This window comes from Aythya marila, assembly GCF_965140915.1.
Source record: "Aythya marila genome assembly, chromosome: 6".
NCBI lineage: Eukaryota > Metazoa > Chordata > Aves > Anseriformes > Anatidae > Aythya > Aythya marila.
In genome coordinates this window covers 18,075,937-18,093,851 of record NC_139047.1, presented here as the reverse complement: position 1 = coordinate 18,093,851, position 17,915 = coordinate 18,075,937, and the positions used below count along the sequence as shown (strand labels likewise).

General features: G+C 37.0%; 1 protein-coding gene across 1 annotated transcript in view; it reads left to right on the top strand.

Annotated features, from left to right (window-relative positions):
• RAPGEF4 (Rap guanine nucleotide exchange factor 4) overlaps positions 1–17,915 on the top strand; it is a 152,341-nt gene that overhangs the window by 116,388 nt on the left and 18,038 nt on the right. Inside the window, exons 16-25 of the mRNA XM_082763226.1 lie at positions 231–319; positions 2,569–2,647; positions 7,503–7,653; positions 8,412–8,500; positions 8,917–8,947; positions 9,181–9,259; positions 11,640–11,786; positions 13,001–13,098; positions 16,110–16,235; positions 16,722–16,900. Of these exons, the coding sequence (XP_082619352.1) occupies positions 231–319; positions 2,569–2,647; positions 7,503–7,653; positions 8,412–8,500; positions 8,917–8,947; positions 9,181–9,259; positions 11,640–11,786; positions 13,001–13,098; positions 16,110–16,235; positions 16,722–16,900 (1,068 nt within the window). The remainder of the gene's footprint in view (positions 1–230; positions 320–2,568; positions 2,648–7,502; positions 7,654–8,411; positions 8,501–8,916; positions 8,948–9,180; positions 9,260–11,639; positions 11,787–13,000; positions 13,099–16,109; positions 16,236–16,721; positions 16,901–17,915) is intronic.

Below are 17,915 nucleotides of genomic sequence, written 5' to 3'. Positions count from 1 at the left end.
GGGAGGGGGCTGTCTGTCATCTTGTACTCCCTGGGTAGGTTGGAGAGTGTTATTGCAATACATTTCACAGGGGGTAACAAAGATTGTGAGTGGTTTCATCCTAAGACACAGAGATTCAGGTGCAAGTAGGTATTTGCATTTAGTACTCCTTGTCTTCTCACTGCTATGCAGTTTTTTCTTGATTTTTCATTTTGCCTATGAGATGCTAACTGCTCCTTTCCCTCCCTCAGGTATATTGTGATGTCAGGAACCCCAGAAAAAATTTTAGAGCACTTTCTAGAAACTATGCGCCTTGAAGTAACTTTAAATGAAGCAACAGGTACATGACAAAAGCTGTGTCGTTATTATTACTGCATATACAGCAAGCTGGGGATAGACTGCAACATGTTGTTTTGAAAAGCATCTGGTGGTAGTTTTTCCCAGAAGCAGAGCCATCCAGCCTTAAGAAAACATAGAAAATCTAGGATTAGAGACAACAATCCAGTCCTCCTAGCCTGCTCTGTTGTATTCATATTTCTGGTTCAGAGTAGAACAGCATCTCAAAAAGAATCAAAAAAAGAAATCTCAAAAAGTGCCAGACCACTAGTCAGAACTTTAAATAGGCACAACCATAATGCCAGAAAAGAGCATGCATTAACCGCCAGATGATAATGGTACTTATAATTACTGTTTTGGTTGTCACTTAATACTGTGAACTAGCTTGATTCCTCCAGCCATTGTATTATGTTAGGATGTTTTCCCAAATTTTCATATCTATATCACATTGCATTTAAATTCCTTGTTTGTGATAACTTTCCCATGTGCAGGGAAAGAAGACTTCTTACTCAAAAGAGTATGTGCAATCTGGGCTAGGTCCCAAGAATGCAGGTTGCTGCAGCTGCACTTAATAGGCTGCTTTTCATTTCTGTAGGGAGAACAGCCAATTTACATCTAAGGATATATATATTTACTGATTTGCTGTCACTAAGTAATTTAGAAAAAAAAATATAATTTAGGCACAAAAAATCCTCCTACTTATGATAAAGTCATGCAGAGACTTTTACATTAACCTAAAGGGTATTTCTTTAGCAAGTTTTTTAACATTACAGATGTCTAAGAAGTATATATTCTAAGGTGTTCCTAAGTGATCCACAATTGATTTGTTACTGAGCTCAGAGTACTTGATAGTGGGCCATAAATGGTGTAAGAATTGAAAGATTACAGAAATCCATTTACACTGTGTGTATTAATCACTTTTAAAAATAAAAATGAACCTTTTCATAGGTGCCTAATTGTTAGGATTACAAGCAGAAAGTTGTTCTTTAAACGTGCAAGTATATAATGGCAAGTTCACTATCCATATTATGGATGTGTTATATATGTTTCTAAATTGAATTGTTTTTGAAATCCTTTCAAACTTAGCCCCTGGTCATCCAATGGGACAAAAATGGCACAATTCACAAACTAAGCTATTTTTAGAATATAGGAGCTCAGAGAACTAGAAATTCTAATTTTTGCTTTATGCAATACCTTAATTTAAGAACAGTTAAAGTTCACTTTGGTATATTATGTAAATAAAAAGTCCCACCATTTTGGCAGTGCTTTGTCAACTTAGAGATATTCTCAAACATGAATTACAGTGAAGCAATGATGTAATATTAGGTTAACTCTTATATCACCATATTTTCTCTCACATCATTTACTTACAGTGTTTTTATGTTTCTCTTATCTCAAAAGTTGCAATGTAGTGTTGATACCCCAGAGTACTGTGTTTATTGTATTTCAGTGATTCCATGTAAGACTTGCATAGTTTAAAAGTAAAATAAAGTTTATACTGGCCTCTGCAGCTAGGCTGGATAAATCCTTGTTGTTACAAGTACAAAGATAAGGTAAAACTGGGATTTACACTAGCACTAACACACATCACATTAAGTGAAAAAAGAGCTTTCCGTGTTGTCAGATTAAATATAAGTACTACCAAATCATTTTGTCCATGTACATTTTAATTTAAATGTAGGAGCAGTGATACTTTTGAATCAAAATAAAAACAGAAATTTGACCATTCATTTAAATTTGTTAGGTCTTCTGCTCATTGTTAGGAAATCAGCAAAGAATTAAATTGTTTGCCTTCTACATAGTACATACTAAATGTGCTGCTTAATATTGCAGTTCCCTAAAGATGCAGCAGCAATTCTTAGGTACTTAGGTGTGGCAGGCCTGATACTTCTTATGCTAAGGTCTCTACATTTGTAGAGGTGAAAAATATACCCAAATATTTCACTTTTGTACAGAGGTTTTTTGTTTGTTCATTTGTTTTTGTTAGCTGTGCCAAGTTTTCCTTTGACACAGACTGCTTCTTAACATAAGTGCAATAAAATTTATGTAGACAAGAATAAAAGGTTAATATTTCAGCTCATATTTGTTCATTTACATTTTCATACTTAATATATACAAACAAAGTGCAAAAAGACTCCTTTATTATCTGCAGATGGCTAATAAGATCTTTTAGCTGAAAGAAGCCTCATCCTTGTGGTCCCCAAAATGTTTGCTGTAGCTTAATTTCTTGTTTTCTTTCTTCTCTTTTCACAGATTCTGCTTTAAATGACTTTATAATGATGCACTGTGTTTTTATGCCAAATAGTCAGCTCTGCCCAGCCTTGATGGCACAATATCCTTTTGTAATGAAAAGGTTGTGTCCCTTTTATGACTTCCCCTAACAGTGATGGGAAGGGAGCTTTTCTCTCTCAAGAATCAGATCTTATTTCATGGAGGCTGTGCCTTGTGGGTGGATTCTAAATGTCTGACTAACAGCCAGTCCCTCGCTCAACAACTCTGAAATGGATAGTGTAAACATAGTGAGATGCAGTCCTGGAGCATGATAATTGTATCTTTCCTGGGAAAAGAAACCTACTGCCCCTTCACCAGATAGGTGTTCAAGGCCAGGTTGGACAGGGCTTTGAGCAACCTGGTCTAGTGGAAGGTCTCCTGCCCATGGCAGAGGGATCGGAACCAGATGATCTTTAAGGTCCCTTCTGACCCAAACCATTCTTTGATGCTATAAGATTAAATTACATAAAAATTTGGATTACCCCTCCTATGTCTTTTATCTTTTTTTGATTTTTGCTGAACCGCAACAACGAGATTTTAGCTGAGATCACTGTTTTGATGATTTCAATGGTTCATGTTATAGATTACAAGCTGCAAACTGCTTCCTAGGAACTGTCATAATACACCTACAAACAATAATAATAATAATAGTCTATAGGAAATTTTAACAAACTGCAAGAAAGTTGGATTGCATGTGAATACCTAGGAGGGAAAAAATTAAAAAAAAAAAAAAAAGTACAGTTGGATAACATCAAGAGTTGGAGGCGATTCTCATACTGTCTGCATGTTTTGTAGAGGGCGTATGTGAAATGTCCATCAGTCAGCTACTGGCAGGTCATTTAGTTCAGGGAGCTGTGGGGGACTGAAAAGTTTTCCTCGTGTGTAGTGACTTGATGGAATCAAGTGATTGGGAGCATTAAATAAACATATGATGTTTTCTGTTTTATAGATTTCTGACAAGAGGTGTAACTTCAATTCCCTATTATTTTTTTTAGAATCAGATTGGTGTGAAAGTGTGCTTTTCTTGAAGCTCAGCAGGGCGAGTGACATCTGGGAAAGCTAACACCCTGAAACCACAAAATAGAGCATCATGTCCTTGTCTGGCAAGCTTAAGAATCTATTTGTGTTACTCCTAGCAAGGACAGTAATTGTTTTGAAAACCTTTGGACCCACAAAACTGGTCTACAGAAAATTGTTCATACACCTGCAACAAACACATTTTCCAAAACCACATAGTTTCAGATATCAAAATTATTATGAAATGCTCTTGCTGACAGCTTTAAGAGGAGGAAAGAAAGGACAGCACTTTCTTTTTTTCTCAGATTTATCTAGCTCATATTATTCAATCAGTACATTAGAAACTCAGGCTTGTCTGTCCTTTGTTATAATAGCATGCCTCTGATATCCAGTAACTGGGAAAATCAGACGCATAAGCAAATTGTACCTCATTGTTTATAGAGGAAAAGTTTTTCTGAAGATAGAAGTGATAATGTCACTTATGTGTATGCATAGATTATAAAACCTATTCCAGAGAGGCTAAGACCAATATACTACTTAAGTGGGTCATGGCAGGCATCACGCTAATTCCTTTTCAGAGAGGAGGAGGAGGAGGGCTGGAAGTAACTGGTATCCCACTGCTTTAGTGTCAGCTTTTCCTAGAGCTGAATTATTGTTTATTTGGTCCATTCTGAATATGGAAAATCAAACTGTGCTCTGTTGATTGTACCATTGAAATTTATTGTTAGAGTTGAAAGGTTGCTAACAAAGCTCATCTTTTTTGAGCAAAATCACTGTACAAAAATGCTTGGTGGTGCTGTGAGACTAAGGACAGATTAGTTATGCTCAGTGAGGAAATTAAAATTGGAAAAGAAAAATAAGAAAGGTGATTCAGTCAGAGACACTGTTTTTGCTCCAGCTCCTAATTTTGAATCAATAAAAGTCTGTTTTCTTACACCCACTTAGGATCCTGTTTTAGCTGGCAGCATGCAGGTATGAGTAGAGCTAGACTACTGTAGTGCTTTCAAGCGTAGTACAGGGTATAAATTATTTGTTTTTTCTCTTCCTTTACAGCAGTATTTGGTCATCTGCATGTTCTTTAAGGCTGAAAGGAATGGACATGTGCACCATTTTGGTTGAATAACATTATTTGTTGCTCAGGACTCAGTACTTATGCCATGCTGTCCCTTGACACACCACTATTTTATCATTAAAGCATATTGATCCTGCAATATTAAAGAATCGTGTCTTTTTTTTTTTTTTTTTTTTTTTTAAATAGGAAAGCAAAGGACATTCTCCTCTGTTCTGGATCACGTTATAGGCGCACATCCTATCTGTTAGACCAAGACCCCTCTTTCTCTGTCTACTTCACAAAGATAGAAATGGACAAATTCTCAGAGCTACAGTTTGTCAGAGGGAGGCAGGAAAAAATCCCCAAATAAAACTTGGTACAGAGTAACATGTCCAAAAGTGCCCTTTTGGATAAGTACTCTTGGGATATTGCAAGTCTGGGAGCATGTGTATAAGTTTTCATCTTTAAAGGGCTATTGTCTAAATGCTTTCAATTTCTAAACTCTTCTTTTGCTCTTTGTGGACAATAGTACTTTAGCTTGCTTCCTTATGAATGTTTTGTGAACCTCACTTACCATCATGCTAGCCAGATAGCTTGCATTCCACTGAAGTAATGGGTGCTGATTTCACACATCTCCCAATCTAGTTAAATATTCTCATGCAGTGAAGACCAGACTTCAGAATTGATTCCAGTTCCTAGCATATGTTAGACAGAATTAGAAATACATATATTGAACGCAAATCGAGTTGGTGTTGATAAATATTTTACAATTATCTGACACTTATTGCAAGAATACATGATATTTTACTTCTGATTGCCATCCACAGTGAATCTGCATCCTGTAGGTCCCATAAAAACGGGAGAACCCTTCATTGACTTTCCCCGTGATAATGTTAATAAAAGAGCAATTAATATAAATATGCAGTAAAAATACAGAAAAATTACCAGTGCCTGCGGTGAGTCAGTTAATAAGAAAGTAAAAATACATGAAATAATTGCAGTGTTTGAAATGTAAAAATGGCATGAGAAAAATGACTCAGTGGAATATTAAACTTGCTCCCTGAGACATTAGAGCACAGAGCTTACAATATATTATTTATTTCATACGACCCTTTGACTTACTTACTTCCATAAATGTACTGACATGTTTAGTTCCCCAGTCATTTGAAACCTTTCTGAATGAAATTAAAATGCAGATTTCTAAGTTTGTCAGTCAAGTGAGTGCCCCAGTAACCCTGGTAGCATGCCGGATCTCTGCAGGGATTTTGGGCAGGAGGATCATTTGAAAAGCGTGAGTTAATAAATACTTTTTTCCCATAACATTTTATTAGTACAAAGTGAATTAATATTTGTTAGGAAAAAAAATAAAAAAGAGATCTCTTATAATTCTAATGGGGAAGCTTAAAATATGTATTTTAGATCATTTTGATTTCTAATTAATATTTTAAAATATTTTGTTATAGCAACTGAAACTGCAGGTTGAAAGCATGCTGGACTTCTCTGTGCATGAAAGATTGCCAGTATTAAAGTACAAATTGTTTCCATATACTTGGGAACGTTATTATTCATGGTAATCTAGGATCAGAATTTTGGTACCCAGGAAGAACAGTTGAAGTGGTTGCACTCGTTCTGTGCTTACTTCATACTCAGTCATCAGTTTATTGGGAAATGGTTTTAATATACATTGTTAACCTCTGTGAAGAGGTACACAAATTGTCATATGTCATTTCTGCAGTGGATTCCTCATCATTTTTGCATAGTTAAGGGCTGCAGTTAACTCAGTTTATTGCCCATCATGGACTTTCTAAGAGCGGCAGATTTCCTCAGCATCAGTTTTTCATTCTAAGTCGGCATGATTACTGTAAGAGTGATGGGAAATAGAGACCTTGACAGGAAAGTAGTATTGAATTATATTTAAAAGAAAACAAACAAAAAAACCCACCTTGTTAATGCCTTTGCTTAGAGGATGTAATTCAGAGTTTAGAAGGAAGCCCTAGATTATAAACACCTTTTTTGTTCTCTTTGTAGTAGTAGTAGTTCTCTTTGTCTATAAAAACAAAGCAACACTGAATGACTAAGTGCAGAAAACTAATATAATCGAGTTATAATTGAATCTTTTGTACCTTCCTCCCCTTATCTGAGAACAGAGTCTAAAGCCCACATTCAGCTCTGCAGTCTGCTTTTTCACTGATTTAATAGAGATGTCAGCAGAGATCTTTAAGTGACCAGAGCTTTTAAAATTATAGCTTCAGTTAGATGACTGAGATGCTCTGTACTTAGAAGTGCTTGTAGGAACAGGGCATGCTTGAATTTCATTTGAGCCTTTACTTTTTTTTCTTTCCTTTGAATAAATTATACTTTTTTCTATCTGCATATTTGGTAATGTTGACGCTTCTACATGAAAAAGGTTTCTCACTTTTTCTCATTGTTCATCACAAAATAACTGTCACAAAGTATTGCCTCCCAAATATGCTATATTTGGTAGAGCTGAATCTTTGATTTCCTCATATGTAAAATGAGGCTACTATATAATTTGTTATTTCATCCCATGTCTGTGCAGCCAGTTTAGACTGTAATCTTTCAGGTTCTCCTACCATAATGGGACTGAGGTTCACCTTGGCTTACAATAGCTTCTGTAAATACAAGCGGTAAGAGTGGTTCATTCCAATAGCCTTCCTTACAGACATAAGACTGGAATTGTTTATGAACACAAGTTGTCATTTTTCTTTTTCTGCCACTGTAACTGGGAACTTATGTTTGAACGCCCTGTTTGGAAGTCAGTTGTTTGTGAATTCATACTGGTTTTGATACTTTCAACCACTGAGCGTTTTCTTTGACACCATGGCACCTATCATGCCCAGCCTTCCCAGGGTACAGAGCAAGAGAAAATGGATTATGCCCTCAACAACAAAAGGCGAGTCATTCGACTGGTTCTCCAGTGGGCTGCTTTATATGGAGATTTACTGCAAGAAGATGAAGCAGCAATGGCCTTTTTGGAGGTATGAAGGAACTGTTGTATCGTTGTACTGAAAGATCTCTACCAAGTAACTGTGGAAAAGATTTTAAGTAGACAAATGTTTCAAGTGCTCTACATCATGGAGAATGTGTATGGTTCAGTGGTTCTAAGTTTTGCCTAAGAAGAGATCACTAGACACCTCAGAGAAAAATTGAATGTGGGATAGAAGCCAGAGTGGAAAAGATCCAGGATAGTGCTGGAGGAGAGGAAGTCCAAGTGTGACTAAAATAGTACATTCAGAGAAATTATAGATGAGATGGGAGATGGATTTGTAGTAGCAAGCATGGTCAAGTTTGTTGGGTTTTGTGATGTTGTTGTTTTACAAGAAAAAGCAAAGAAATTAATTTTGTAGTTAACAATAGCAATAACTACAATACAACAGCAGTGAATAAAAAAACACTATTCTGGCAGATTAATTGTGAATTCTCTTGTTTTTCTCTTTGATAATCTGAAAATGCAGTATTTGCACAAGCAGTCAGTGGTTATGCAGTAAGCTTAAGAAAACACTTCTCTGTTCCACCTCTCATCAGTCTTCCCTTCTGCATGTGTAACTCATGCTTTAAATCAGCTGGAGATAAACAAGTAGCAGTAATAGAGGGTTGGGCCCAGCATGTCTTCATCTATGCAGATTAGCATTCTTTATAATCATTAAACTATCAGATGTCATGTCATAATCCTCTATCCTTAGTACTGCTCATTTACCCCTATAGTTATTTAAAGACTATGCTGTATCATTTACAGGAATTTTATGTATCTGTATCAGATGATACTAGAATGATTGCAGCCCTAAAGGAACAACTTCCAGAGCTAGAGAAAATTGTAAAGCAAGTGTAAGCACAATTTTTTCTTCTTTTCTTCTTGCCCTTTCTTCTTTTTCTCAGTAAATAGATTAAGAAAATTTATTGCTTATATCTATTAAAGTTGTGTTTTGTGAATGGCAACCAGTCACTGAATGTTTGCATGCAGGCTTGCTTGGATGAATGTCTGTGACCCTCTCTTTCCATATTGTTCTTGCAAACACCAAACTCTCTCATAAAGGGATTGACAGGAAGAATAAGAAATGTATACGCCATTGAAACTAAGCTGGATGCTTGTGTCATGCTTGCACAGACTTAGTATTTCCCCAGCCTTGATAAATATGTTGATATTGTAGTTTGACAAGTGGTCTATGTTATTTAGGTGATTTTGTGCACAAACTCTTTCAGGTAATACCTAATGATATATTCTATGTTTTACCTTTTTATAGTTCTGAAGAACCTAAAGCACCACAAAAGAAGGTAAGAATGTATTTGCCTATTTTCTTAAGTGAAAGCTTTAGCACAGCAAACCTGTAAACAATCTTCTCTTTAGTAATTTTGGATATATTAAAATGACACATTGAGAAATAGCTTTTAGAATTGTGTGAAATTTTGCATTGCTACCTTTCTTGCTGCCATTGATTGATTGTAATTCAGTTCTACCCATAATGTTTATTCCTGCCATAATGTGAATCGTGATGATTAATTTTCAGCACAAAGTTCTTCTGCAGCTGTTTAACACAAGTGATGACAGAGCACAGAAACGCCAGCCTATTAGGGGCAGTGATGAAGGTGAGTTCTTTCTCTGCAAAGTTTTCTTGAGCCACTGGGATTTATAGTAAAGTTGGTTCTGTGAAAACAAATGGTCTAAAAATAAACAGAAGTACCAACAGTTTTGAAGCCTAGCCTGAAGCAAGCTTTGTTTTTGCTAACCTGACATTTTCCATCGTTTTGAGGTACTCCTGTTTTTTTCCCAGTGTTTTTTCCAAACACTGTGCTTCCTCAGAGGAAGATGTAACAACCTCTAAAACAGGGGATGAACAAAACAGGTAAGAACCAGTATGGACACTGTCCATGCAGGTATCATAGAATCATAGAATATCCTAAGTTGGAAGGGACCCACAAGGATCATGAAATTCAACTCCTGGCTCCACACAGAACCAACCAAAAACTAGACCATATGTCTGAGAGCATTGTCAAAACACTTCTTGCGCTCTGTCAGGCTCGGTGCTGTGACTGCTTCCCTGGGGAGCCTGTTCCAGTGTCCAACAACGTTCTAAGTGAAGAACCTCTTCCTAATACCCAGCTTGAACCTCCCCTGATGCAGCTTCCCTGCTGCATGCTGTTCCCTTGAGTCCTATCACTGGTCGCCACCTGCCCTTCTACTCCCCTCATGAGGAAGCTTCCCTGAGTCTCCTCTAGGCTGAACAAACCAAGTAACTTTAGCCACTCCTCATACGTCTTCACCTCTAGACCATTCACCATCTTCATAATCCTCCTTTGGACAGTCTCTAATACTTCTAAGTGTTTCTTATGTTGTGGCACCTAAAACTGCACGCAGTACTTGAGGTGAGGCTGTACCAGCACAGAGCATTTAGATGATTCCAGTGCAATATATATTTGTTGCTGAAGGTCACGTGTGAGTCTCTTTCTCTTCTGCATAGTTTGAGGGAATGTACAGCTGTTTCACCAGAAATGCTCCTTTGTGAGATATGAGTGGAGCAGATAATCATGCCCTGAATCTCTGCTCTGTGGCACACAGACCAGAAAACAGAATCTGCTGTCTTGCCCTATTGCTATAGTTTGACTCCTTGAGAAGAGATCAAGGTAAAATTTACAGCAGTGTGTCAGACTGTCCTTTCCAGTTGTAGTGGCTTTTCATTTTGTCCTTTACTTCATGCAGGAAAAAGCACTGCCATGTCAACAAAATTCTGAACTCTGCTGATGAGATCTAGTCATTGTAAATAAGCATGTATATTCCTTAAAATTCATAAATCTGCAGATTTATTTGCAACTGCCTGGTCCAGTCTCTCAATGGTTGTTTTGGTGCATCTTCATCACAGAAGATAACCTCTGCTTCAAGGTGTTTGATGTCAAAGGATAGCTCTTCTACTGTACAATGGTAAAAATAAGGGAACAAAATGCAAAGTCTTTTATCTGAGAATGCCGTTGGCATAAAGCAAACCACAGAAAGAGCCATTTCAAAAGCAGGAAGTATCTGTATATGAACAGCAGAAATCTTGCCATTCAGATCTTGCAAATCATACAAATCTTGCAGCTCCCATTGTTCCTATCAGTGTTTCTTCTAGGTCCACAAAGAGCAAAATAGCTGATACAGCCATGGAAGTACTACTTCTCCTGTTTGCATGGGCAGGAAGTAACTGCTGCTTTCATATGGCTGCACCTTCTTGTTCGTAGGGCAGGCAGCAAACTGAACCTTGAAAACACAGACAGCTATAACCCCAGGGGCTGCTTAGCTTGGATTGACAGCTGAGCCAAAGGGGTATTTTGCTAACTTCTTCTGTCTTAAATTCATGCCACTGTGAGCTGCCTTGCTTTTTGCACACTAATGTATTATCATATTGATTTCTAGGCAGACGGAGACTTGAGTTCATGTATTAGTCTGGGAGCTAATGTGTACTATGCTCTCAGGTTAGGACATTTCACTGCAACAATCTTGAGTCAGCAATTATATACTTGCGTGTAAAAAAAAATGGGTGCAACACAGTTTGATTGAAGTTCTGATTGTAACCAGAACTTTATTTTAAAATTTATTTTGTAATATAAAAAGTATTTTCCTGTAATAAGAGAGTTTGCAGCCAGCTTTCCTGACTCTTGGAAACAATTGTTTATTTAAAATACTATGACGTCTGGGACATGACAAAGTGCCAGATGAAATTGTCATCCATAAACAGTATAACACTAAAACACTAGTACTTCATGGTTTACTAAAAGCTCTGAGAAGTCAAAGATTTCTATACTAGAAATTGTAGAACACCTGAGGAAGGGGGAGTTACCAAAACAGTAATAATGACTTATTGTTGCTTTATTTCTTTCACTTGTGAACAATGGTTATTGAAGAGAAAATAGTTTGTACAATAACATCTCTGTGGTTGTTACATGTGGCATACATAGCACAATCTTTTTTTTTTTTTCTTTTTTTTTTTCCCAGTTCTTTTTAAAGTGTACTGCATAGACCAAACTTATACCACAATCCGTGTACCAGTGTCTTCATCTGTGAAGGAAGTGATCAGCGCAGTAGCAGATAAGCTGGGTTCTGGAGAAGGCCTCATCATAGTAAAGATGAGTTCAGGAGGAGGTACTGTATTTGCATCATCTGAAGTATTTCTCACAGTGAAGCAGCAGGTCAGGTGGAATTCAAAAGCAAGATGAATTCAGTCTTGGCTTTTATATCCATGCACATGTTCAGCTAGTACAAGCCAGCTTAGAGGCAAGTCCTTTCCCCAGTTCAGGCACAGACTGGAGCTCACATGGCATACAGGGAAAATGGAGATGCTCGTGTATCTGCATGTTACAGAGTAGAGCTACCCCAAGTTCCCTTCACTGTAGGACATTCAAGCTTTTTAACAACGGGAATACGAGGTAAGCATGGATGATGTCTAGTTAGATGTATGAATCAGTGATGTCAGAAAACTATGAAGTGCTAATATTCCTGTAGTGTTTATTACCATTCTGACAGCTCTGTCCATGTAAACCACTACTGAACATCTTAGTACCAAGCCCACTGAGGCAGTTTTGGCAAAGGGTCAGGAGTCAATCCCCCACTATAGGCTGTGGAAATGGGAGAGTGACTGCAAGGTGGATTCTGCTGAAGAATTAGTGTTGCTGAAGTGCTTTGGTTGAGTATGGGACACACACAGCTAATGAGAGCTCTGTTGGGAGGCATTTTTGCAAGCGGTGATGCCTGCCAAAAGTGGTTGCTTTCTGAGAACTGACACCAGGCAGCTCTACTTTTTGCAGTTGCAGCATTTTGGTATTGTCAGATTTGCTGACAGCGAAATCTTTCTCCCCCTGATAGAGATTTTTGTAAGTTACTTTATTATCTTTACTTTACCTGTGATGTGACACTCTTTTAGAACTGTTGTCATGAGATTTGAATACAGTTGCTACAATTTGATCACTTTCCCATGCAGTTGTCTTTCAAGGAAATTTCTGGTAAGAACAGCTCTCCACGTTCTTAAAGCTCAGAGAAGAATGACTAGAGTCCCTAATTATGGTGAAACTTTTGTGGGTAGTTCCTAGAGATGGCAGTGCAGGCTTTTTCACCTGCCTGTGTGGTTCGAGGGGTTGGGATTCCAGTTCTGTATGCCAGTTTTGTAGGAGACTGGCTTGGGCTGAGCTTGTTGTCACATTTCTTCAACCAAGAGGACCTTGTTGTCATCTGTTTTGTATCCTGGACATTGGTTTACTGTGCAAAATTTATTCCTGTAACACTGATCTACACAGCTATTGGGGTCAGTCCTGTAAATTCTACATACATTTAACAAGCAGTCCTCTGTTTCATGTTTACAGAAAAAGTGGTGCTCAAGCCTCATGATGTTTCAGTGTTTACAACTCTCAGTGTTAATGGACGGCTGTTTGCTTGCCCACGTGATCAGTTCGATTCACTGGTATGTATGTATGCAGGCCTCATAAAGCTCACCTCTTCAGTTAATTTGAATGCTTGGTATTTTTTGCATTATCTATGCTTTAGGTAAAAACTAGTGGAAATATTCACAACAAAGGGTTTGTAACAGTGCTATGGGACAAGCCTTGAAATTAAAACAGGCTAATGTCATTTCCTGAGCTAGAGCAGAAATCCATCTGATCTACATGACAGAACTTGATCCCAGTATTCTCTGTGTTGCACTGAGCATGTAGGAAGAACTGAATATTATCACTAAGACATGCAGTAAATCCTGATTACAGAATTATCTCCTCATGGCCACAAGGATATATTATAGAAGATAGATGTTACCAATTACAGCATTATGGAGACTTGATTCCAACAGTAAATTACTTAAAATCTTTTATTTCTGAGCCCCACAAAATACTATGTCAAAATCTCAGATAATTCCAACTAGAATCACAAAAAATATTCCTGCTAGAAAGTCTGTTTTTTCTTAAGTAAAATTGCTCGTAAGTACTTACAGTTTATACAGTAATTCTAACAATCTCCATGGGGTCTGCTTTTATAGAGTTTGATTTGACTGTACTTTTTGTTCCTTTTATTTCATTAAAAACAAATGTCATTGCCAAGTCATGTCAGCATGAACTCTGTTACTCCTAGCCTTGTTTCAGCCTCCTGTATGCTTTTAACAAGCCACTTAGTACGTATGCCTGATTTCTTTTATAGATATGGTAAAATCTGTTCTTTGCTGCTGCTTTCAGTTTAATAACTAGGGAATTCGCAAACAGCCTACTGTAGTTCCATGCAGAGATACCTCTTGTTCAGTTTATTAAATTCTGGTGCTCCCTTCAGCTTAAGTAATCCTGCCAAATAGATACCCTTATGGGGCATGCTACTCTAAAGTGGGGTTGCATTAGTACAACTATGTTGAGTACTTTTTATATGGCTTTCCATCATCTGCGTGGACATACCCTTAGCAGAAAATTGTCATGACTTTCTGTGTCTGGTCCCTTGTGCTGTCTATCTACCTTGGGTCAAGTACTCCAAAAGCTACAGGGATCTCTGAGATACAGGGCTGCTATGTGCTAGTTTTTGTCAACTGGACTGACTTCTGTAGGAATTAGGGAAGAACACTCAGCACCTTTTAAGAGGTTCTCAGCACTGCATAGCAGAACACATCTCCTTATCAAATGCATTTTTTCAAAGAGATATAAATAACATTGAAAAATGTTACAACCTTACCTCCCTCCCAGTTTAATCCTTTCACATTCCAGTTCCTGGCTGTTGTGCATGTGGATACATTTATTCTCATTACACTTGGAAATTCCCATGTGAAAATTGTTCTGGGTCAGACAAATTTGCAAATATGCAATGAGTTTACATCTAAGTACTTCTTTCCTAGCCTTGGAAAATACGTGTTTGTTATGGTAACAGCTATGTTGTGTTTGTCTCCAAATAGGGGAAAAAAGCCCTCTTTCAGTCTGTGAACAAGTCTTTTTCCACAGATTTCCACAAATTAGGATTTTCTACACAAAACTGGTGTACTTTTCATTCATACTCTGTCTTAACGGAAGGAATTTTTTGTTTGTGCAAACCCCAGGTCAGAGGGATCTGCAGGCTGTTATAAGATTGATGGCTGTCATGATTATTTTTTTTATAATATGGTGCTTAAATACACTATTTTAAAAATTGTAGATGGAGCTTTGAAGGTAATAATGCCTGTGGTTTAATCATTTTTAATGTTTGTATTATAGTGATATTTGAAATACAAGTTTTCCTGAGAGTGCAAAGCAAGAACTCAAACAAAAATAAAGCTACTACATACTGTGTATTATTGAGAAAGTGGCTTGATGTATTAATGCAGTCAGTCCTTTTTCTACAGGTAATAGAACATTCTTTTATAAAATGGGATTCATTTAATAAGCTCATTTTTGATGTTGCAGTATGTAAATATGGTCTGTTAATCTTGCAGACTCTACTCAGTTGCTACTCAGAAAGGAGCCTGTTGACAATTCCTTTCTCTGTAATTATCTAACAAAGACCCTATGAGAAATAAAGAAAGAAACTTGTGAGTGAACTCTACTGCCCTCTCCTGGAAACATAACAATTAAAATGTGGGTTCATGAGAAGCTTTACTGATGTTTTCCCAAAGGGTATTTCAGAGTGCATTTGAATTTGCAAGAGGATTGTTTGTTAGTATTTAGTCCAGACTGGTTCAAACACTTTGACTGTAATATATACACAACAGATTACTTCAAATATGGCTTGATCTCAAGCCATGTTTTAAATCTCTTTATTATAAGATCTACTTGTGTGCAACACTGTAGATCTCTTTTATTGTGTGGGATGGAAATGTCTTTCAAAAATATTTTATACTTGAATGGTATAAAGGATTCTTTCTCATAAGACTGTGTGTATATAATTTTCATTAGCATAGCTAGGAGTTTCACAGTCACAAATGGCCGATAGTGCATCCTGGTAGTGACAAAGAAAAAGTATAAGGCATATTTCCTAAATGAACAGAAGATCTTGCTATTGCTGCCGATTTCTGAAAAGCAGCAGATGTAATAATTCTCTTCATTACAATCAGTAATCTTCAAAAGTATTTGGCTTTTGCTTTGTGACCTAGTTACTGGTATATGTGAAAGGAAATCAATAACAAAAGCTTTTTGAACAGACCTATGCTTCTAAACAAATAGGCATACTTTAGGGAACACAACACATATCAAAGTGTTTATTTCTGGCTTCAAATTTTAGGACAATGCTAAAAATAACATACTGAGAACAGTCTGTTTTATTTCCTTACAGTGCCTCTGAAGAGCTTTCAGAATTTCCCTGAGCATCCTGTGCATAGTGGATTCTGATTTAGGCTCACTTCCTAATGCCAGCCTATGGCTAAAAGCAAATTTCACTTTTAGTATGAGAAGCAGGCTTGGGGAAAAAAAGGAACATTATGGAAGAAAAGCACCAATCATGTAATTTAGCATTTCTGAAATATTTTTCTATTTGTAGGCGCCATTACCAGAACAAGAGGGACCATCTACTGGTACAGTAGGAACGTTTGAACTGATGAGTTCCAAAGACTTAGCTCATCAGATGACCATTTATGACTGGGAGCTCTTCAACTGCGTGCATGAGGTATGAAGATATATGTATTCAACAGATTATGTTAGACAATGTGTAGTTGTATATTGTAGGTATATTCATTATTTACAAAACTTTATCTGATCTTGATTTTCAAAAATACTACAATAAAGCCACCTACAAGTTTTGAAAGTATGAGGTGTTCTTCCTCTAATTTTATTTTTTCATCTTGCTTATAAAACTTCTCCCAAACATGTGCTGTTTATTGAATTACTTTAGTATGTTTCGCTCAAGATATTGAGCTATTTATGCATAATCTACAGTTAGGCTTTTAGTATGTCTCAGCTATTGACAATTGGATTTGCAACCTAAATTCTTGTCATCTGTACAACAGTAAATGCAAACTGCAGAGCAAATTTCAGGCTAGTGTAGGAAGTAGACAATATTTACCTGGTCATTATTAGCTTTTTTCCACTGTCCAAAATACAAGATTTCTTAAACAAACAAACAAACAAAAAACTACTGTTTTCTTTTTCCTAGCTGGAACTGATCTATCACACTTTTGGAAGGCACAATTTTAAAAAGACCACAGCAAATCTGGACTTGTTTTTAAGAAGATTTAATGAAATTCAGTTCTGGGTGGTCACTGAGATTTGTCTTTGCTCTCAACTCAGCAAGCGTGTGCAGCTATTAAAGAAGTATATTAAGATAGCAGCCCAGTAAGTATACAATCATCTGTGAGCTGGAAATTAAGTTCAATATAGTAAAATTGTTATCTTCCTTTTTTGTTTTCAGGAAGGTGCACATTAGAGGTTAAAATGTTCTCTGTTCAGTAGTTCTGTCCATTTCCTTATAATGCAGTATAGAAGCTTGTTACTATATATTTTTCTTTTTTCCTGTCCAACTCTTCATTTGTCCTTGATTCCTAAAAATCTTTGAGCTCTTAGGGCTATATTTTCATATCAAGTTTGTGAGCAAATATATTTCAGCTCTTTAGGCAAATCCTTCATATATCCTTACACACATTAGCAAAAACTAATATATGAATTAATATATAATAACAAAGAAATGATCCTAAAATTTTACAGAAACAGAAGTGTTTCTGGTGCTCTTCAGGAAAACTATTCTGAGAGTGGTTCTGAGTGTGAAAGCTGAGTGGGAGAATGACAGAGATGTAGTACAGAGGTGATAAGGCTTGTGTTGCCTTCAGTCTGCGTCTGGTAATGTTCTAATACTTTTAGTTTAAAATGCAACAATATCAGTGTCCTTTTTCTCTTAGTAACTGTTGGGTCTGAGGTTGGATAGCAGGAAATTATTGCACTATTCTTTTATTCATATTAGAACCGAAGCTCTTTGGAGTCTTCCTGTTAAAGATTTAGACCTTGGCTGCTTGCCACTGAAGTCAAGAACCAGGATTTGAGGGATGGATGCATCAGTGGGAGCAGGAGCATGCCCCTGCCCTGCATAGCTGCAGGTTTTTTTATAGCAGTTACCTTCTCGCTTCCTTTTCAGTTCATGGTGTATTACATTCCTTACCTGTCACTCGTTGTCTAAACCAACAGTTCACTGAGGGGTATAGTGAGGAGTTGCCTTTTTTAGTGTTTGTCTAAGACTTTGGGTGTTGTGAATAGAGGTCTCTAAGGGGCTTACAGAACAAAGCAGTTCTTACAGTTAAACCATGAATTTTAACATTTGTTTTGCATTGTTAAATGTAATTGTGTGAAGGAAGAGATT